The sequence below is a fragment of the Anticarsia gemmatalis genome, chromosome 16 (assembly GCF_050436995.1).
Source record: "Anticarsia gemmatalis isolate Benzon Research Colony breed Stoneville strain chromosome 16, ilAntGemm2 primary, whole genome shotgun sequence".
Classification (NCBI taxonomy): domain Eukaryota; kingdom Metazoa; phylum Arthropoda; class Insecta; order Lepidoptera; family Erebidae; genus Anticarsia; species Anticarsia gemmatalis.
The window spans coordinates 4786609-4810319 of NC_134760.1; the positions used below are offsets into that span (position 1 = coordinate 4786609).

The window sequence follows — 23711 nt, forward strand, 5'->3', positions numbered from 1 at the left end:
AAAATAATTGCATTTCAGTAAAAAGTACAGAAATAAACTGTATTAACAGGACATAATAATCACTAGACTCATTACATATTATGGGTCACGGTCAATAGTCTGCGTGCATAAAAAATAACACGCGATCTGACATAATACGACACTGAAACATGTCACACCGAAAAGGTGTCACACCTTTGTCACTTGTCACTCGTAAAGGAATTTAACTGATAAAAAAATAGCAACTTGAATAATTACAGAACGTAGAGTAAATTACACGAATTCGACACAGTTGTCGCAGTGAACGGAGAATAATACTGAGGTATTATTAATTTACATTTGAAGGCTGTTTGAGATATATTAACCTTAATTACTTTTAGCTAGTAAACATAGGCGATGGCTTCTAGGTATTTAGCATTGGTTGTAAGTATTAAAAGCCGATTGTTAATAAGTATAATTTTTAGTACGTCTGTCGTTTGACTATGACTATTACGCAGTGGTTATAGTAGGCACCACAATGGTATAACTGCAGGGATTCGATTTATATATTAAATAAATACAAGTGGTTGTTTCGGTTATGGAAGTTAGCGATATCAGCAAGTTACTCTGCTAGTCATTCACAAATAGTTACGGCGGTACCTCGTACCTACCTTGTGTCTATGCCGTCGGAATCAGTTAAGAAATTAGCAGTCTCAGTGCTATAAGCAAAAACTATTGACCAGTCTGTAAATTAAAACGCATTCCATTGCTGGTTTTAGTTCTAAAGAATCACGGAAATAATAAAATATGGTGCTACCATGAAATGGAACTATTAAATGTTAGTCCCGAGGAATACCATGTCGGCAATAAACGGCTTTTATTGCTGAACTTCACAGTTCCGGGCAGCTCTAGTCAAGTTAACGTTTTATCGAAATAGAGTTATTTCATTTGAACATAAGTTCACAATACAATCGCATAAATTTAACAACTGCTTCTGTTATTGTTTATGTGTGAATTCCTTGCAATGAAATTCAGTGAAAGGAAATCTTAGTTTTGATGTCGGATCGTTTGTTCTGTGAATAGAGTCAGGAAATGTTTCTTGTTAGATACCGGCCAAACTGGCGCCGACACTTTATACTACAAATAATCGTACATTACTCATGCAAGTAGGTATGCAAGTAGGTATTGTGCATTTGTATCTATTTAAAGACATTAAGACTTAAAGTAGATTAAAGTAGATTAATTAGTAGCAATAACTTAGAAAAGAAGGGTTTTATTTTGTTGTATTTCTGCTGTATCTTCATCAGGAATATTTTCAGTGCCTTAATTACCACTCCTTAATTTATTTTCTGAAACTGTATTGTTCCGTGTCGCGAGTTTGTGCCATGATAATGTTTACTATGCGTCATTGTATAGTCAGTTTAATAATTAATTCGTCGTTAAAAAATATGCATTAACAGGTATAATAAATATGGCTGAGATTGGTTCAAACGTCGGCGAATCTGACGCAGATTTAAAAGCCAAGCCAGTGAAAGAGATCCTTGTGGTACAGGACGAAGGGTTCTTTAAGTTTGAAACTGGTGATACTTACGAAGGGTCTTTTGAAGCGAAGAAGAAAGATCGTTATGTCAAGATGCATGGTAAGCTTTGAAGTTTTACTGTGGAACCTATGTACCAATTGAAGATCCTGTACCATGTGCATTCGTCTAATCACTTGCTAAAACTACTTATTAAGTAGTGCCTAGGTAGTTTATTCGAATGTTGTTTAATGAACCGTATAGTAATCCATTCCAGCCCGTGCGCAGAGGAGCGTTACGCTCTGATTACGTAAACGGCGTGTGTACGACTCTTTGTGCTTGATAACAAGTAGTTAGTGTTTTACGAGTGGCATCTTAATAGTTTAATAACTCTACGGTTTTAGGTCAGGGCGTGTACACGACAGCGGAGGGCGACATTTACACCGGGGTTTGGGACGCTGACAGACTTGGCGGCAACGATGAAGTCACTATAACATTCACTGATGGCTCTATTTACCACGGACACTTCAAAGAGTGGTGCTACTCCGGTCACGGACAATACTTGTATCCTGACGGAAGTCTACTCCGTGGCGAATTTTCCGAGAACTCACCAGTAGGCCACCACAGGTTGATAGATCCTAATGGACATATCTGGTTGGGTAAAGCTGAACAGGGATATGGCTGGTTTGAGCCCGTCAACCATTTCTTCGATATGTTGGAGAGTATGAGAGAACCGAGTAAAATAAGAAGACTGCCCAAGGTTCTTCCTACTGTCAGTAGTATTCCTGCTTCCGTTGCTTCGAAAAAACTTCGTAAAAAGTAGTGATACCTACGATTGGAAATTGATTACTTACTACAGAAATGTAAAGCTCGTGAGTGGATACTAAGTATTTTGTCATCTTTTGTGTCTCCTGTAGTGGACTAATCTTCAAGAGGTTTACAGAGACGATCTTTTATGAATAAGTACATAATTAATGGTACTTAGTACTTATCTACTTCTTTGTGTCTAGCCAAAGATGTTTAAAAGATTTTATTTATTCACTAAGTTTGTGCTGCGTTATACATATGCGAACAGTTTCATATATTAAAATTAAATTCACATAAATTTTGTTGATATTGTATGCAATAAGAGAGTATTGACCCGTAAGCGATTTCGAGATGGATGGCTGAACATCAATGCGTAAGTAAATACTCAGAATGCGCACAGCGGGTACGTACGCCAAGTACGTAGGCCGGAAAGTGAATGAATTAGTTACGAAGTAGTTGGTGTGAACTTGTTAATGTATAGGTGTGTAACAATCATTTATGTAAACAATCGATGGGACAGAATGTAAACAAAGGAAATATGGATATTGAGAAACTGGCACCTACCGGCCGCTGACTGCGCTTAGTCACTTAAATAGACGTGTCCACTCAATCCTGCAACACTCTAAGGTTCAAACCACCTCGTCGCTTCTATCTGCTCTAAGAGTATCATGGGACTAATGCGTGAAATGCTGAGTGTATATTGGCTTAGCTTTCTACTTATAAGCGTCGGACATAGACAATAGAGGCATGATCAGCGAAGTGTACACTGTACACATTGTGCCGGCTCACTTGAAGCATTACTTTGATAATAATGATTGCTCATAAAATGAACATCGAACGGTATATGATTTACAAACAAAGCAACAAGTGCCAGTTGTACCATGTGATGCAATCGTTCAAGTAAAGAATGGCTCGTTAAGGTTGCGCAGTTTTTCCATACTCTATTTGGCATGATGACATTTATTTGCATCGTCATACATAGGCAGGAGACAGCCGGCCGCCTACAGCCAATTTGTAATTTGGTATCACGTCAAAGCCTGTGAACGAACTTTTAGGTTTGTTGTTTTGGCCTCGAATGTACACCCACATTTGAATAGCCACTTACAGAAGATCTCTCTGAATCCCAGCGGCTTTACTTATCACGACTATTTCTTGTACAGATAAGAGGGTCGAGGTAGGTCAGTTTTGAGTGGTACCACACTTTAGAGAAGCATGGGAGTGGTACTGCGTGACTGGCAGTCGTGTATCTTGCGAACTGCGTCCATAATTAGTAATTAGGAAGGACAGGCTCGCTTCGAGGTGAAGGACGTTGATTTTACTACCTGTTTAATAGGCTGTCCGCTCGTTAATTAGTGGAACTATGAACCGTCTCTGATGTTAAGGTGTTCATTTTATGTGTCGTAACATGACAAGCCTTTTGTTAACGTTTGTCCTGTGATACCTCGAGACATGTTTAGAGTACCTGCGTATTCTTGAAATTCAGTATAACCTAGTAGTTAATAGGTAAATAGATGTTCTTTTAGGTATTCTTAGTAATAGATGATTGCATCTATTGCGGCGACTCTAGGCATTTTATCACAAAATTACTGTGGTCTTGGTGGTGTTACTCATAATTCCCATGTATTTTATTTTCCGTTTCTATAACTAGGAATTATGTATATGGTATACACAAAGCCTATTGTTATTTCTTTGGCATAGTCTTGAGGAATGACACCGTAAAAATGGCAGAAGATGCATTTTCTATTGTAGTTGAAGTCAATTGAGGGAAATGGGTGACACGCTCGCACTTGGCGTGGGGTCCACAGTTAGGTACAGTTGTTCTTTTCAACTTGACGCATAATTTACATGCCTTTGACATAGCCGACGTTATTCACAGGCTAGTGTTTAGAATTTAATTTAGCCAATGCGTTTTGGCTCAGATTCTTCAATATTTAGCAACTGAAACGTAAACATAAGCAGCAATAACGTTATTGAGTTATTACTGTAGTTTCAAAGGCTCTCAGATTTCGACTGAACGAGCTTTGATGAAGAGGATTGGAAGAATGCTGTAGATTGTTTTGGATTTATGGTGAGATAGTTGTCCTGTAGGTAGATTTGATTTAATTGACTTGTGTATCTCATAAAACCATCATATTCGCGTCATTCTGTCATAATTCTCCATTAACTGTTTAATTCGACTGTTGTAATGGGAGACTAATGCCATTTTGTCGTGTAGCTATAAACGTTTAAACCTGTCTGTGCCGACTAACATATATAATTGGCTAATACTTTAAGGAAGAGACCGCGATCGTTATTCCCGTACAAGGTATAACACCCATTAGAGATGTGATGGCTAATGCTGCCTAAGAACGTCTTATCGGCGACGTCAATTTGCGTAATTCGGCGACTGTAACAGCGAGCGTCGACTCTACCAGAGTAGACGTGAGTAGAGGCGTAGAGTCGCGTCAGATGTCGAGCGGTAGAGACGTGAGGCGAGTCGGCCGGCGCGCCGCGACCGCGCCGCCTTATCGCTATCACGTTATCAACCCTTATCACTTACTCATCGCGAAACCGATCGCGCACCGCCATTCGATACACATACACTCGTGCGAACTATATCCAGATGTGATTTAATTGTCCACGATCATGTACGGGATGTCAGTGTACACTGTATTGTGTTTATTTGTGTTGTTACACTATGGAAATTGTCAAGGTGAGTTTTCCATATGTTTCAATAATTCAGCTGAAGTGACCCTGATATGTACCGATTATTATTTTGATGTATGTACCTGTGTTCGTGAGTGTTGTCATTGTAAGTGTGACTAACAGTACCGCAGGGACATATGCCGTTACTTAGAATTAAACTATGTTACATACAAATTAAGTTACTACGGCGGAACTATGGTCCTACTTATTCTGAATCTATTTGATTTAATTTATTTCATTTCGTGAACGGTGCAACGAGAAAGTTCTTGTTTATCGCAAGCAACACTTTATGTTCCAACGGGATTCGAACCTAGAACACGTGGTGCATTGGTAATTTGCCGAGGCGATGAAATGCACTGAACATGCAACCATGTTATTTATACCTGAAATAAAATGAACAATACTGTACTGTTTGAGATAACTGGAAAATACCAAGAAAACGATTAATCATAATGATTAATTTACGTTTCATTATTACAATTATCTTAAAAACCTTAGCATATTACTATAATAAGTAAATAGGTATTAAAACTGCATCTCGACCACGTTTGTAGTGTAGTATGTGAGGGGGATAATTTACAACCATAAATCCCTAAAATGTATTAGTATTTATTTTCTGATCATCTTGTGTTTATCGGGTTTGAAAGCGTTTGCAGACACTTTTACTGAGTTATCATTTGATATTAACTACTAACAACAACATACACTACTTCTCTACCAAAAATAATAGGTACTGAGAGTGTACGAAAAATATAGCGTGATACTAAGCCTCAATGCCTATAGTTTTCAAATTAGTATTAAGTAGGTACATTACATTGAATCGATTTTACTCGCTCTAATTACCTTTTTCTACTAATAGTTTAATCTAGTTTCAGTTGGCTATGAAGTTTGTTTGCGCTAGTAATATAAAAACGATAATTATATAGATGATACGTGTGACCTATTTAAGGTAACTGCAAAGTAAACAATAGGAGAGAAGCCTTCGGTTACGCACATACTTCGGAATAACTGGACAATTGGTTCCTATTTGATATATAGAGTAGTTAATATCAAATGATACGTTATTTAAAGAATGCGTTTTATTATTATTACATGAGACAACCAATTATATTATAAAATGATGGGTAAAATACCTAAATACTTGCTTTTAATTTACTCCCTAAACTCTTTTCAATATATATAAAATTTCCAACTAGCACACATGTCGCATAATATGTAAAACCGTACTGATGACTTAATATTTTCTAGGTAATTTAAACGTAATGTTTAGATTGCAGTTTTCCTAGAAAACTTACCTTTTACGAAACCAAGTGATGATTTTTTACGTAATAAATTATAGGTAAATATCATCACCTAGGCTTCTAGTCCTTTAAAAACGGATGCGGATAATCACTACTTGGAAGGAAAGTCTAAAATTATTCACATTACGAGTGATTATTGAGTTACCGAGCGAGATTAAAACCAAATAAAAGTTATTCGTTATCTCAACACGGACATAAATGTAACATCAAAAGGGGAGATTTATTTAATGTCCGTATTAACTAAAATAGCTTAAACAGACGTTGGGCGCCGGAACACACCTGTTACGGTATTCCTTCTTCTAAAATAGAAAATATCCCGAATAGGATTGACAGTTTTATTTAGAAGCGAGAAGGGAATGGGTTTTCCGACTTCAGGAGCTTGTTGCAAGAGTTTAACGCGAGGAAAATATATTCAGTAATAAACATTCTCAGCTGGAATAACATCGTCGTTCAGATAAATACACTGTGTATTGCTTGTCCTAATGCCCAACTACGACTGTGTATAACATCTAGGTTGTGTACGATTGTTTGATAGTAGTACACGTTTTAAAATATGTTTTTAACTTAAAATAACTACTTATTACATTTTACGTCAATCAGATTAGGTTTAAAATTATATGGATTTACCTCTTGCAAACTGAAATAACCTATTAAATAAGGCAAATTTTTATTCTTTATCGTACCCGGTAGTGGGATTTACTCACAAAGTTGAAACAAATACTTTAAGTTATAATAACAAAATAATTAATTAATTTATAACATAAACCAATGTTGTATGTTATCCTGTAACACAATGATATCACTGCCGGTACCTGCCCTTGAACGAATAGACTAATAACATTGTTAACTATGTCATATTGCGTAAATATTAATATTATATGGTTTAATTGTTATACAATGTTATATTATTATGACGGCGCTGTATTACGCCGTAAAAACTTCAATTTGCAAAGTCTTGATGAGTACTTTCTGGTCAAGGTGGGTCTATGCTAGTGGAGCCCAGTACAAATTCGTGTAATGTATTCTGATATCAGAGGCTGGAATGAGCGCTCTTCTAAAAAAATAATACGCCCTACTCATACTCCGTTTGTAATGGACTTCTCTAGCGTAAACTCTACCCAGTTAAAGTATTGTAGTATGGATGTTGTTGAACTGAAGAGACTAGTTAAGTTGGTCACTATGCGTCGTTTTGAAGTTTCGGCCCACACTAATAGGACGAGGTGTGATATCATGTTTGTAAAATTGGTAATGATGTAAAGATTGGCCTGGGTAAAAGTACCTACCTATTACAAGGAGGTAAACTACAAAATATTATACGTACATTACATCGCGTTATACCCGGGTTTTGTCAATTACTTACAATGTTAGTCCCATATTGAAATGTTCAAATATACCTTCGTTTTAATTATTGGTATGGAATCTGTAATGTTATTATCATGTCAGTGACCAGGCGACCTGGTTATTATATCCGTTTAATGCCACTCATGTTCCCCCAAATCTGTCTCCTATCACTCCTGTAAGCCACGATTAACAGAAATAAAATAAATAAAATGTATGAATTTCGAAACAAAGTTAGAACATAGTGTTATCTGAAACTAATAATAAAAAAATAATAAAATAATAAAAATCTAACAATTAAAGTATTTAAAAAATACTGCTAATGAATTTTTTTGTATTAAGTGCCAGCATAAATAAAATCTTAGTATAATGGGCGTCTTAAAGATTGGTTTGCGATCGCATACCTACGTAACGTATTTTCAAGTGTGAAATCGAACTCACGGTCGTCTGAGTAACAACTATTGTTTTGCGTTACAGATGCCGTAAAATTAAAAAAAAAGTACAAAAATTAAGTTACAAAATAAATTGACTATCACTAAAAACGTACGTAAACACTATTAGATCCAACAAAACACATTTGTTAACAATTTACCTAGCGTTGTCAATACTCCATATCTTTACATTACGAGTATCGGTCCCATTGCGTACTATCATTGACACCATAGCACGTGCGAGCTGTTGGGCCATATTACACATAATCTCTGTTCGTCGGTAATCTTGTGTACGCCCACATAAATTGTGTCAACGCGACACCACACTATTCTGGTGGTCTATTTTAAATACGCACCACTCAATGTGTCAAGTAGAAACGCTTCCTTTTTTGTTTAGACTATTTCGAATTCATTAACTGTATCTGTCTTTAATGTATTTTTTACTTTTAAGGCGTTGTTGACTTATGTTGATAGGAATGTGAATGAGTAGACTTTCAAATAGACGGATAGATTGAATCCATTATTGTACGGATGCAATACTTATTAAAATTATACAACAGCGGAAAATTTGCAAGACTTCTTTAGTACCTATATGATCTACGGTACGATAGGAGCCATACGGGGAACATATTAACAGGACAGTAATTTCCATATCTCTACTTTGGTACCAATTCAAAGGCATATTTCATCAGTATTAAGATTCTTCTTATCAATATTTTCCTAATAACAACAATAAAATATACAAAGTTATCTAACATGCATAAAATTAAATTTCAAACGACTTAGTTGTTTTATTTTAGTTGCATATTATTGTACCTGTAATCTTTGTTTAAACAAGAATGTAGAGCAAGTACAAACATAATATTTACGAAAACGGATGTGTTACCATGTTCGTGAACACTGATTCATACAATATCAAGTGTGTACCAGCACGAGATAAACCTTTATGTTTATAGGATTACACCTTTGTTTGTACAATCCATGATAAACATTTATTTATATGTACTTTACATCATTTTACGAACTTTCTTGAGTTTCTATAGAAACGACGCGGCCGTAATTATGGCTGAAATCGTACTTACTAGGTGGATATTTGACAGTGATTTTCATATATTGATCACTTATCTATGAGCTGTGAAATTAGCCCACATTTGAATAGGCTATCTGGCCCTTACCTATAGGATAAGTTTCGGATAACGTATGTAATGGATAAGATGATAGCAAATGTATGAAAACAACTGTCTAATTACATTCTTTAAGCTATCTGCTTCTTGTCCAGAAGCGTTAAAACTGGCCTTTAGTCTTTTGTAGTTACTGATAACCAGGAATTTGTTAGTTAGTAAGTAGGTAATAATTTGATGTTTAATTCTACTTAAGTGAGTTCTAATACTGATTTATAGATGTAATCTGAGGGCTAATAATCAATGCATCAAATACCTGTTACGTGTCGATTTAGAGAAAGCAGATTTGGATACTTAATTTAACATTTAAGTTTATAATTTGTACATTGACAGAATTAACTAACCGTGTGAAAATTTTAAAATGCCTTTCTAAGTACTATTCTGTTTTGTTTCCAAAGAGAAAATTACTATAGGAAACGAATATTCTGTAAGAACATTCACATTACTCTCTGGTATTTTTTGGATATACCTATTAAGTTGGAACTTTACTACATTTTACTCTGAATGAGGTAAGGTTACTAATGTTATTTATTTGTTTGTCAGTACAACAGATGCTGAACAAGTTGGTGTGTATCGAACACGAGGAGTGTGGCGCGTGTCTGTCTGCTGCCTCGCACTGTCGCTGGTGCGCTGATCCTTACTACACGTCTGGAGCACCTCGCTGTGATGATGACCAGAGGTTAGGGCGACGACTATACCATACCACATATACTGTTTGTACCTTTTAACTTTCGTTTTGCATGTTGCGACCACGGCCAGTATAAATTGCACCGAAACGTCAGGTAATCCAACATTAAATGCACGGTCAATACTATTAATTAAGATTTTTGATCATAATTAAAACTATGAAGGACAAGAAGTAGAAGAACGAATGGACAAGAGCAGAGTTATAAAATATCTGTAAGACAGTAAACATAATAGCTCACGTGGAAGAATAAGCAAATAAATACATATGTAAAAATATATTGGATCTAGTTACGGGAGTAGAGTTTTATAGTATTATACGAGTATGTAGACTGTTCGATAGTGCTATTTAAATACCATATTATTCGATTACTAATAAAAATTCACCAGTTACCGACAGAATACCTATTGCATTTCTACTGTATATTTGTTTCATAGAGACAATGCTTGGGTTGGGCACTAACACTGGTAGCTTATACCACAGGTAATTGAATAGGCAAGCAAATATGCATGAATTACTGTTAATAGAAAATATCAAGGATGAGTAGTTTCTGACTATTAACTAGCGGATATTATCATAAGCTTACGGAAACTTGTAACTTAATGAAAATTGATAGTAGAGTCAACGGAAGGTGACTGTCAAGCAAGAACCTGTGTTAAGCTTAACCTTTGACCATTCGACAAAGAGTACTCACATGAATCATAAGACTTGATTACTTTCGCGGAAAACTAAAATTTATCTACTTTATAATAAGCAATTATGAAAAACCCACAGGGTTAAATTGTCACAACAGTCGCGCGTGTTAACCCTTTACCACAAGCTTGCAAATCGGTATTCACAAACTAACGTGTGAATGTCACACAAAAACGCCCGTTAATTACCGAAAACCTTTCTACTTGAATTTACGACTTCGCCACCAAGTTCTAATTACCAAAATATTTCACATTTAATGGGCATTCACAAGCTGACTGGTATAATTGATGAGCGTCTTCATCATTAACTTTAACTAGGTAGGTATAGAAATGCTGTATAGAACAACGGAGGATCATAATCTAGTTATCTTGATGCTCTAATGTTCCTATTGACATTGATCAGATTGACGTCACTGTAACCTTTACCATTAGTGTACTTTTTTTTTGTAATTATTATTAAGCCATACATCGCAACTTGATCGTAAGAGTTAAGAATTAGAACATAATAACTATTGTACATGGTACCCCTTTGTCGTGAATGATAGAAGTACAATCTGAAAGTGAAATTGATATGTAAAACCTCTCAACCACTTGTATGAGATAACAAGTGTTATAAAAATATACTTCCTTCCTACTTAAAAATGTTGATAGACAAGGTCGAGGCGTCAAGCATCACTTAAATTACTATCAAAGTACCAACTGCATAAATTACTCTTTGTGATAGCTGTTTTGATTTTAACACTTTCTTCGGTTCAGTTTCCGGGAACAGGCGTGTCGGTGCGTCTAACTTTAATTAAATGATCAAAATCAAGTTATTTTGACTGTATCTGATATTAATCTACGCCCACTATGTACGGTAATTGTATGTTGTTAACTTTAGCCGCTCTATGCCGTATCTATTGACGTCATCGACACTATTGAGCAAGGATCTTGGACAACCAAGCCTTAATTTCGAGAAAAAGGGATACTGGATCTTTATTATGTGATAAACGTACAAAAGTATTCTGTTTCCGTAGTAAATGCAAGAAAGCATTGCAAAACCTCTGCATAATTTCAAGTTATAAGTTATTTGTTTGATGTCAGTAAACTTTAGATTTGATATTAATTTATTTCTATAAATACCTGTTATTTATGGCAGTCATGCCTCACAATCGTAATCTCCAAGTTAATTCAACTCGGGTAACCTTTCTCCGCAACGCTATTTGCTTCTGTCAAAAAAAAAGCTTCGCTTTTATTTCGCCTAATCAATTACGTTTAGTATCACGACGCGAGCGCATTCCTTGTCCATTCGTTCCCACGTTCACTGACCGATATTTGGGCTGGTTAATCAACAGATCGTTGTTTGATAGATTATTGATTGTGCGGCTTACACGTCCAGATGAACGATTTTCAATGGGCTTTCGTACTTAGAAAGAAAGTAGGTGACGATTGTCTGGAGCCCGCAAGTAGCGCTTTGCCCGTGTAGGTGATTAATTCGTTTGTGACTATACAACAGAACAGTTTTCATTTAGTGAAAGGAGTTTGTGTGACGTAAAAAGAAAATTGAATTAGTCGTTTCTGTGGCCCACTTATTTCTATATGCAATTTGCTTTTTTATCGGTCCTATAGATTTAATTTTTGATAAGTTTGTCGGTTGCCAAAACTGTTATAAACCGTTGTTTATTTTTCTAGCCTCGTCAATACTGGCTGTAGCCAAGGCTTTATCCAGCGGCCTGAGAAACCTGTTTGGGACGTGGTGGAAAACAGTTCCCTTCAAGATATGATGCCTAATAGTCACGACAATGTAGTGCAAATACAACCGCAGAAAATTAGGCTGTCTCTCAAGCCAAGTAAGTATCGTAGAAATAAATACTTACCTACTTAAAATTATCGTCAGTTTTTGGATGAATATCCACCGAAATCTTTTCCATTCAAAGTCTATTTTCCTACACTCATAGCTGGACAAAGACATAGGACAAGTTATAACAAGTGAAAAAAACACAGAAATAAACTTATAAACGAACAAAAGAGAAGATAGCTAGATGATTTTATGGCTACTAATTGGCCCTTACGTATTTAGCGAGAGTGATTATCTACGAATTAAGTCCTTTCTTGAAGACAAGCTATCTGTCTAGTAATAAGATGGACTGATTACGAGCTCCTCTCGTTCAACTACTAAATTGGCAGTTGTAATCGTAAATCTGTTCGCAGCGAAAATGTTCCACGTTATGATTTTATGTCTTTTGATGTTATGTCTGGATGATTTTAAAGGAAACCACAGATCTTCGTAGTGATTTCCGTTTCCTGTTTTGTAATAGCATTAGCGCTGAGAAATGATTGATAGTTATCTCGACATCGACATAATCATATTGGAGATAATCCGTTTATTTTATCGATAGAACTTGATGGAGGGATTTTAAAGTCATTTAATTTCATAACCAGTTTGGGTAACAAGTTTCTTGCATTTCAGGAGAAACAAAAAAGATCCAGTTTACCTTCCGACCTGCCAAAAATTACCCTCTAGATTTATATTATTTGATGGATCTCACTTGGTCGATGAAGGATGACAAGGAGACTTTGGTTTCTTTGCGGGACGACTTACCTGTCCTTTTGAAGAACTTAACGGATAACTTTAGGTAATTACCTATTTTGTATAAACGTTTACGACTTTATAACTGGCTTTAAAGTTAAAAGAGAAGTGTTTTAAGTTTGTTTGTTTATCCCAGCGACTAGGAGCTGTTCATTTTACCAGACTAGTTTTTTTACAACTTTATATAGAACAACTTTAAAATTGATGGAGAAAAATTATTCCTTAAATATAGTAGACATAATTCTAAATACTTGAGTTCAATTTTTGTTTTTAGGCTGGGTTTTGGAAGCTTCGCCGAAAAGCCTCTAATGCCATTCATAAGCACGGACGCAAGAAGGCTCGCTAACCCATGCTCGGTCGAGGAAGAGGCCTGCGAAGCCACCTACAGTTACAGACACCACTTGTCCCTCACGAATCAGGTACAATACCTATTTCATTTTATCGTATTGCCTAATATGAATAGTGCGGTTCCATTTTCAGAAGACGTTGATCGTAAACTCACAAGGTTATTGGCTAAGGCCGCACAGACAATGTGTACTCGGGTTTATTGTAAGCGATGACAGTTATTGTGTGCATAATATATGCAGAGGTTGAAGTAAGCCTTTTGTTGCTAATTATATTTATACTGCCTATATTGTGTTCTATGACTGAAGGCGTTTAGTGTTCTTCTAAGTAAGATAAACGTTGGGTGTTTTATGTCATTACGATTAAAATGGAACACGGGGATGTTGGAACCAAGCAATCTTCTACTGGTACATACCTAATACCATTGATTGAGTTTCATTTATCGTAGATAATTATGATTTCTTGGTATGAATTTAGTATGAGTGAATAATAATGAAGTTAACGTCCCTCCAAACTTATTCTTCATGCTACCTATGATGCAGCAGTTTAACTTATATATCAGCTTATTTGTTTCGTTTGTATTACAGATTAATGAATTCATCGAACATGTGAACAGTAGTTCCGTGACTGCCAACTTGGACAACGCAGAAGCGCAACTAGATGCACTCGTGCAAGTCATCTCTTGTGGAGACAAGATTGGCTGGTCATCACGGAGTCGTAAGATTGTAATTCTTCTGTCTGATGGACTGATACATACTGCTGGAGATGGGAAACTTGGTAAGAACGTTTACTACAAAGCTTGATTAATTCCACATAAGTTAGCAAGATACTTAATTTTTGGGAAACTATACGATAAGAAGAAGAAGATGGGTAATCGAAAATACTATTTTTACCTTTAAAGAGTTTACGGTAGTTCATGAAGTTGGGGTTTAACCGAAATGCATATATTCATAGCGTACATAAACGCTTTTGAAATGCTTTTATTGTAGTCAAATATGGTAATGTTCCAATTACTTAACGTGAGATAGAATCAAGACTATCGTGAATGTGAAAATTGCTCGTATGATCCATCTTTAAAAAAGACTATGTTTCTAGGTGGTGCTACTAAAAAGAACGATGAAACATGTCACCTAGACGACAATGGTTATTACTCAGACGCGATGACTTACGACTATCCATCGGTAGCTCAGATATACAGACTGCTAGATAAGTACAAGGTAAGCCGTCTTCTTACAACTGGATTACATCGCATGTGTTATGTAAACTGTGAATATCTGTAGGGATAAACTGTAGACAATGTTTACATGATTTTGAACTCAGGTATACTATACTTGTTTCTTTTTGTAAGGTTTATAGATAGTATATCACACACAGCATTAAGTCTTCATTTGTAATAATTAGTCTGTTTCTAAAAAGCTGAGTCATTATTGTGACAAGCTAGTATTCAGAATTTTCAGACGATGACAAAGATTATACAAGAAAAGAACACAATTTATAAGATAATTGACCAGTTTATACCTAAAACGTACTTTAAGTAAGTCTTTCTAAAGTTCTTAATCGCGTAATTGCCTTACACAAACGCTGATAAGCAACATAAACTACTAAGTTTGTGTACTCACTTGAGCCCCAAATATCCTCTGTTACACAAGAGTAAACTTTCATAGATGTTTGCTAACCAATATTATGTTCGTATTTAGGTCAACGTCATTTTTGCGGTCACGGAAAGCGTGAAGGATCACTATGATAGTTTAAATCAATTACTCGAAGACTACACTTATGTTGCTAAACTTGAGAGTGACAGTTCAAATATCCTAAAGCTGGTAAAGATGGGTTACGAAGACATTGTCAGTGTTGTGAACTTTGATGATGATTCGAGTAAAGGGCCTTTGAAAGTTAGGTACTTTACTGACTGCGGGGTGAACGGTGGTCCTTTGATTGAAGCGACTAAGTGTACGGGAGTGGAGTATGGAATGACTCTTCGATACGAAGCCCATGTTACGCTAGAATCATGTGTGGAGTACAAGTCGGTAAGTGAAGATGTTATTAATCACCTTACAATGAAGTATACTTATCTGTTATTTTATTTTGCTGCGTAAACATCACGATTTACATCTCAGTAGTTTTTAGTAGTAGTAGTAAGTATATATGGTTTTATCTCTCCTTAATATAATTTTTGGGCATTATAAAAATTCCAATAATGTTATTAAATACTTAAACAAAATCTTGATAAAAGCTTTTTCTCACTTAAATCGTCTATTGATGCTCTCGTTGGTCCATCAACTGCAAGTTTTCATTACAAGCATACATCAAACGGCAAGTTAGAGTCATAAAATTGACCTAATTGTACGGTATTATTATCCGCAGGCTATTTTATAACACTGAAGCCTATCATTACTGTATATTATTATGATAATTAAACTCGATTAGGTCGTGATCTGACGGGATATGAAATCATACGAATTGCATAGGCTATTTAAGGCGAGGAATATATTTTAGATTGTAGTAATGTTATGATCTTAAAGGTAAATATGATGTCATGGAAGCATAAACATATGTTACAATGATCAATTTGCAGTTAAATCTATTTGAAAATACACGCACATATAATATCTACCGTTTGTTTGGTATATTCCCAGTTGTCCCCTCTAACACTGTCCACCGGGGTGACAACTGGGAATAAAGAAGGAAGAAAATTCCCGGTTGTTTGTGAAGAAGAGGGATATTTTCCAAGTTCCCCATTGATCCCATGTAAAAGCATCTTTTTCAGACCGGGAATCGAACCCGAAACCCTACAATCAACAGTCTTATACACTTATTTGAAACACTACATTACTTGAAGTTCAATGAACTCTTTATTCCACAGTCCAGGGAAACTATCCGCATTTCGGAGACGCAACTCGGTCTGGATTCGTTGACGTTGGAGGTGGACATCCAGTGCGGGTGTCAGTGCAGCAGCGACCCTCAGAAGGACATGTCGCTCATGTGTCCTGCCAACTCACATCTCGTGTGCGGCGTCTGTCAGTGCAATCAAGGATGGTGAGTTGTTCAATGTTCATACTAGTTGAGATTGTAGAGTAAGAAGCAACTAATTATTTTCCTAACTAATTCATAATAACATTGGATTAGGCATCTGTCTTCCAAATCACGGTAAGTGGTTACGAAGTTTTGAAACTACTTATACTACTCGTATATTATATCGTTGGTATTGGTATTAATATTGGAATTGAATAAAAGTTTACGGCGCTTCACTAATGTTACTTATAAATGCGAAAATTTGTTAACATTTATTACGCAAAAACATAAAATGGATTTTTTATGAAAATAAGTATAAGATAGTTTATAGCCTGGATTAGCACAAAGGAGACTTCTTAAATAAAATATTTTCACGCGGACAAAGTCGCGAGCAGAAGCTACTTTAAATGTTTTTCGAAAATGGAAATGGATGGTTACTACTCCGTAAATATTAAGCTAATGATTTCAAATGTTTTTGATGCCTAATCCATCAATAAGTTAACTACGAGGTGGTTAAATCTCACTAATCATGTAATGTCCGGTGGGTGCAACCGTGGGTGCAAATGACTATAATCATAAACGGACGATGTAGTCATTCAAACGCACTGCGAATATAGTTCTCAGAAGTAACTGCTCTGAGGAATGTTCTTGCTACTTATAAGGTGTTAATCGTATCTAACTTAATGAGAAAGTTTTCAATCTCTGCATGTTGTACGATATTAGATTAGACGGTATCTGATTTTATTAGACCGTTTGGTTCCGTTGTATTTTGATATTGTATAGTCGATCGTTTGGTTCCGTTTTATTTCCGTTCCGTTAATGTATAGTCATATGTAATATTTTGTTACATATCATTGTTTTTTCCAGAATACAAAGAACTTTAGAAAAATTGTTAATTGGACTCAAATTTATGATTCAATCTTGACTTTTTCTATGGCTAAGATTTGTATTAGACATAATTTGCTTTCTTTGTATATTATAGTAGCATTTCAGGTAGCTAACAAACCGAATAAAAATAAAAACTCATAGTCTTGTATCTAACAGACTTCGTAATTTCATTCTTTCAGGTCTGGTCCATCATGTAACTGTTCCATAGGCGACGAGAAGGCATCAGCAGAGCTCATGGCACAATGTCGTGAGCCCAACGCGACTCGTACCATGGCTTGTTCGGGCTACGGTGACTGTCTGTGTGGCAAGTGTCAGTGCGATAGAGGATTTAATGGCAAATACTGCCAGTGCAAATCTTGCGAGATTAGTATGTAAGTATTGGGATCATTATTTCTACTTTTGAGATGTACAAATTGTATGAGTGATGAACTTGGTTTAATAAGTTTTAATCCTGAGCATTATATGCCGACTTTCGTTATAAATATGTAAAACTAAGAGACATTTTCAAGATGTTGTTATCGTTGCTTTGTAAATTAAGATGTATATAAATTATACTTAAAGCAAAATGCGCAATCTAAACAAATTAGGTGTTAATAATAGTAGAGTGTTAATAAAAGTCCTTTCACTACATAAAATCTATGACTTACGACTAAAGCTAGAAATTCAAGCAATAACACTAAAATAGCGATACTCAAACAGTTTTATACTAATCGGCATCTTTATTAACACAATCTACAGTGAATAAATCTATTTCTATCCAGAAAACTGTGTTGATTTTAACCAGAAGGCGGAAATGGTGCGAACTCATGGCAGTGAGTGAATATCGACGGAGCGTGATATTTCGGGATAGTGTTGGAATGTTTACATGTCTCATTTGTAAATAGGTGTGGTTTGTTACACCGCCGTGCTAATACTCGGTAACATCCTAGTTAACGTCAGTACACTTTGTACAACAGTACGTACTGTTATACGCGAATATATGGAATTGGAATGTCTTGGTACTATTTTATGATTAGTCATTTGGAGCTTAACTGGTTTACTATCCCTCACTATCAACGGTTTCTTTCTTAATTATGTAAAAGCATCTGTGTGTGTAGCCAGTAATGAACGGTCTGTTAGGCAACCTTTGATATAGGATTGCTAAGAAGAAATTAATAGGCTGGCGGGAAATCTGAGGACTTCTTAGCTTTAAATAGGTGCTCATGTAAATGACTATGAGACGGGCAATTTGATAGAATACGGCACTATAGACTTTTGCCATAAGAATTGAATCGCCTTTGAATCATTATTCTTACGTTTTCTGTTTGCTCTTCCACAAATCAAGCCAAAATGAAATAATTGTTTCATTCTATGTTAGATCTTAGATAATATCAGGTCGTTACTCCATTTAGATACACGCAATAAAACAGTTTGATAACTCTCGTTAATTGTTTAACTCGATTGGTAGATTGGATTGTTGGAGTAAATGCTTGTTAGTTATATTTTACGTTTCAATTAAACAATGTTGTAAAAGTATCAATATGGAGTCAAAATCATCTTTATAGCGGGTTGTCAATATTGTGTGAAAAACTACCAAGTTCTTACGTTTGGGGGCAACTAATCTGGATGTAAATTAGCAATGAACAAATGGATGCGAACGCGCTTAAGTTGCCGACCCTATAGTGCTGCTTATTTTTTTACTGTATTTACCCATCGCCCTTAATATTCATACATACACACATATATAAAATCACGGTTTCTTCCTATAGGGGTAGGCAGAGACCAAAGGACGCCACTTACGATCCTTACAAAGTTTCTTTGCTTTAAATGAACTTCATAAATATAGGGGATATTTATGAAGTTCTAATATCCATGTTGATTTTTTTACGCATTTTCCTTTAAACTCCTAAAGTCTAATATTTATATTGTTATTTACAGAGAGAACGGCATAGAATGCGGTGGAGTTGGCCGGGGTGACTGTGTGTGCGGCACATGCATGTGTTCTGAAGGATGGAGTGGTCCTGCCTGCGACTGTACCGATAAGACTGATACTTGTGTGCCACCCAATGGAGGAGACATTTGTTCAGGACATGGGGATTGTAGATGTGGTGAGTGCGAGATGACTATCGATAGCGAACTTGTTGCAATAATATTATTTAAATAAGGACAATTGGAGATTATCTGATATAAACGTAGTATAGCTTTTATACTGGGAGTCGTGCCAGTCATTGAAAATGTAAAGATAATTTTATACCAAACATTTCTAAGGTTTTATAGGCCCTGCATTGAAGTAGATAAAGTTATCAAATTATGTAATATGTAAGAGTAGATTCTTGATCCTGCTGTCCATATTGCAAGAATATTTCACTAAAATCAATCGCAACTTGTATTTGCACTTGAAGGTTTGATTGCACATCGAATCACACATCACTTACAATATTGACATGTCATGAGTAAGACTAACGACATATTTGTGTAACTCATTACTTCTTTAAATATTTCGTTGGCAAAACGTGTGCCACTGCATCCCAACCGGCATTAACATGAACAGGTGATAATAAATAAATTGTACAGTATAACCTCCTTAAGATTACAATCATACCTCAGTGTGTGTTTGAGTAAGTTATAATAAAAAGTGCAATGCACTCTTGTAAACTCCATTAAAGTGTTAATGGACAAATTCAACTTGACGCAACGACGAAATGAACGGGTGTCAAAAAATATTGTGAGTCGACTTGTTATAAAATTAACAGCTTTGCAGTAAAGTGGACACAAATTGATTCTAAGATGCACGTGCACAGAAAGAGGTGTAAAGTGATGGAATTTTGAAGAACATGCATGGCTTATTTCCGTTTAATCTAAGATTGATTTGTTCAAGTTATTAGAGTCGAATTTCCGTTGAAGTCTCTAAAATTTAAAAATGTACTTAATATATCATGTATTTCGTACTGAAATTCTTAAACGGATTGCATTGTTAGAATGGTATTTTGTTTTATATTATTAAAGAGTAGGAGTTGATTAAAATGTAGTCAACATGGTTCTTTAAGCGTCCTTTATGTTTATTTCAGGTCGTTGCGAGTGTTCAGCAGCAGATGACAGCGGCTCCAAGTATTCTGGAATGTTCTGCGAAACTTGTGCGACGTGCGAGAACCCTCTGTGCGCGCACGCAGAGCCCTGTGTCACCTGCCATCTGAGCAGTAACTGTACCGATGTGTGCTCCATCGGCAACTATAACTACACCATCAGTGAGAGGCTTATGGATACGGGTAAGAACTTCTTCTGTATTTTTTTATCGTGAGCCTTAAATACTATACTTATGAGCGTAATAGTGGGTTACGCTCATTGCCGTTAAACGATCCGTGGGTAATGCAACAATTGCCGCGGTCATTCCATAGATGGGTGACCGTATTGTGTTATCAAAGAGTCAATCTCGGTAGTTGTCAATTAAGATAACGGTTACTAAGCTATGACAAGGGCCTTCCAAGCGGCTTGAACAACTTTGGCGGTGGGTTGCCCAATTAGCTTAAGTTAAAAAACGGGCCTTTTAGATATTTTATGAATATTCTTTGGTTAACTAACGATACTAAAGAACTCCTGAAGCGTGAAAAATGCTGCCATCTACATACTTAGATCCTCTTTTTAATTCTTGGTTATATCCACATCGGCATTCGATCAGTATTTACATCAGTTTTCCTCGCTGACACAGTTATCGTGGTTCTAGAAGTATGCCAAGTTCATTCAAGTAAAACATTGCGTAAACTGATAAAGAAATGATCTGTAATGGTGCATGGCGATCGACACTTATTTGCGTCTTTTTTGGTCTTGACCAGTTTTTCGCTTTCTTGCAACGCTCAATAACAGCTTGTAAGATTTTTACTCTTTCAATCACCTTTATCTTGCTGGAGAACAAAATTACAGCCACCTAGAAAAATTAAAGTATTTGGATTTTGGGATGCTTAATTATTTATTTTGAAAAGCCTTATGATTATGAGAATACATCGCGATTCTGTGGCATAAGAATTTGTATTAGTGAATCTATTTTAAAAGTTGGTAGTACTGGTAACAAAGCCCTACCAAAAGAAATAATCATAAAAATGACGTAGGTGAAATTCGGAAGAAATCCGTTAGCTTGAGTTAAAGCGAACAGAACTTTTACTAATGTAAAAGGTACACTTTAGTTGCTACTCAAGATACTCGGTATTACACTAATTTGTTTGTCAATGTCACCTGGCTTGTAATTACAATAACGACGTCCACTCATGCAAGGCATGGTGTTTGAAAGTGGCTCATTACGACCAACGCACTGCAATTACATTGAGGTTTTCATCGCACTTGAAAGTAATAATGATCGTAGTCTTTCACGTGGCCTGTGGTTTGCGGTTTACCAGTTAAATTAATGGAGCTGTCTTTAATTTTATTGAGATAGCCTTCAACGTAAGATTTTTAAGTGTACAAAAAACCACTTAAATCGGCCTTGTAATAACACTATTTCTAGTTTTCAAAAAATGCTATTTCGTCGCTTAGGTAACAATACCGCGTAAGTCGAAAATTGGTCATATGACGTTTTATACTTCATTGGATAGATTTTGTCAGCGCGCATCGAATGATGTTATTTTTTTTTTTAAATTGTCCAATCTTGAACGAACTTAATATCTACCTATTTATGTATTCAGTACACATGTCAGAAGTATTTCAAAGATAATAATCAGTTTATCTCTCCTGGAAACATGTCAAATTTAACTTGCGCGGCATTGTTACCTAAGCGACGATTTACTACATTGAAATGTTATACGATGATGTAGTAAAATAGTAAGAAAAATGTAGAGAACCTAGCATTAATTAACTAAAATATAAACACACTTTCAAATACCTCTTTGATGTTTTACTTTAGGAATTTATCGAATCTTTTCTTTCCATTTACAGTGATCACTGATGACGAAACCATCTGCATTCTACGCTTGCAGAACGACGACGCGGAGGGCTTAGAATGTCAATACAAGTACACTTATTCAGCCGCCACCGATTCTTTGACCGGTGTAGACATTGTTATCAGATCGAAGGAATGTTACCAACCGACTAGTGCAAAGATCATGACTTCTGGCCTCGTGATCATGGGCTGTGTGATAGCCGCTGGCTTAGTGGGAATTCTCGTAGTTAAGTGTGGGCAAATCGTGTCGGATAGAAAAGCCTACGCCAGATTCGTGAAAGAAGCTCAAGAGAGCAGGAAAAATATGCAAGAGTTGAATCCTTTGTACATATCGCCTATTTCTGAGTTTAGGTTACCTGATTCGTTTCCTAGAGATAAACATGATTAGAGAAATGTGTGTGACTGGCTGAATGTTGAAAAATCCTTTATCTTTAAGCAACTCTTAATTATCATGCTACCTTTGTCACTTTGACGTGTATCGTAGGGACGGAAATACTTTTGAGAGTTACTTAAAAATTATTGATGTTTCTGCATTCGACTGTTTGTAAATGTACTTAGGTATGTTTTTTTTATTGTGAGAGGTTTTTGAGGAGAATAAGTACTTATGTAGTTTTGTTATATTATTAAGGTTTCTTTTATAAATTATGCGCAACGATGTATAAATGTTTTTTAGTGTATTGAATGCCTACTGAACTTTGAACGTAGATAATTAATTATTATGAGTTTGTTAGTTGTATGGTTACCTGTTCGTCCGTATGTTTTTTAAGTTGTTTACGTGCTCATCAGTGTCTACATTATGTTAAGATATAAGTTTTGATAATGAAGGCATTATTCATTGATATTTTTTATTGTAAATGAGGATAATATTTTTTTCTTAATCAATTGACCAAAATTTAAACCTTCTGCGGCCTTTAGTACAGCCTTAATATATGAAAAATATATTTATTTGTCTAGTAAATAAATATATTATATGTGAGGTTTATCGATAAGTGCCTTACATGGATCAAGTACAAAGCTTAGCTTACTATTTTAATATTGTTTTGTATTAATGTGAATTAAAAAGTATGATGTTGCTAGTCCTGCTACGTTGCATTTTGTTATAGGATACATAATAATATCATTTTTATAAGATTACCTTAGGGTTATTAAGAAAATATCATATATCATTGCGTCATCTACGCTATGTTGAAACATAATTTCTATTTAAATATTAAATATTCTTGTTACTTTTTTTAGTATTTTGTAATTTATCAATAATCTACATAATAAATAGATGTCACCTGTTCATAATAACGATAAATTTACTCAAAGTCCGTTCGCAGATTTCAATTAATAAATATTTTAATTGTTAACTTTAAGCTGTTTCGTCAAACTGTTGTACTTACATTTGTAAATA

At 35.5% G+C, this 23711-nt stretch overlaps 2 protein-coding genes across 2 annotated transcripts; both read left to right on the forward strand.

Moving 5' to 3' along the window:
- The first annotated feature begins 176 nt into the window (after positions 1-176).
- LOC142979585 (uncharacterized) lies at positions 177-2342 on the forward strand. Its single transcript, XM_076124596.1, has 3 exons — positions 177-301; positions 1419-1598; positions 1880-2342. The coding sequence occupies exons 2-3, from the start codon at positions 1430-1432 to the stop codon at positions 2296-2298; spliced, it is 588 nt and encodes a 195-aa protein (XP_075980711.1). The 5' UTR covers positions 177-301; positions 1419-1429; the 3' UTR covers positions 2299-2342.
- Positions 2343-4701: 2359 nt separating this feature from the next.
- On the forward strand, positions 4702-23587 carry LOC142979162 (integrin beta-nu-like). Its single transcript, XM_076123949.1, has 13 exons — positions 4702-4974; positions 9762-9897; positions 12267-12424; positions 13045-13210; positions 13439-13583; positions 14097-14286; positions 14605-14726; positions 15207-15536; positions 16373-16545; positions 17589-17780; positions 19327-19496; positions 20457-20654; positions 22312-23587. The coding sequence occupies exons 1-13, from the start codon at positions 4908-4910 to the stop codon at positions 22701-22703; spliced, it is 2439 nt and encodes an 812-aa protein (XP_075980064.1). The 5' UTR covers positions 4702-4907; the 3' UTR covers positions 22704-23587.
- Positions 23588-23711: the final 124 nt, after the last annotated feature.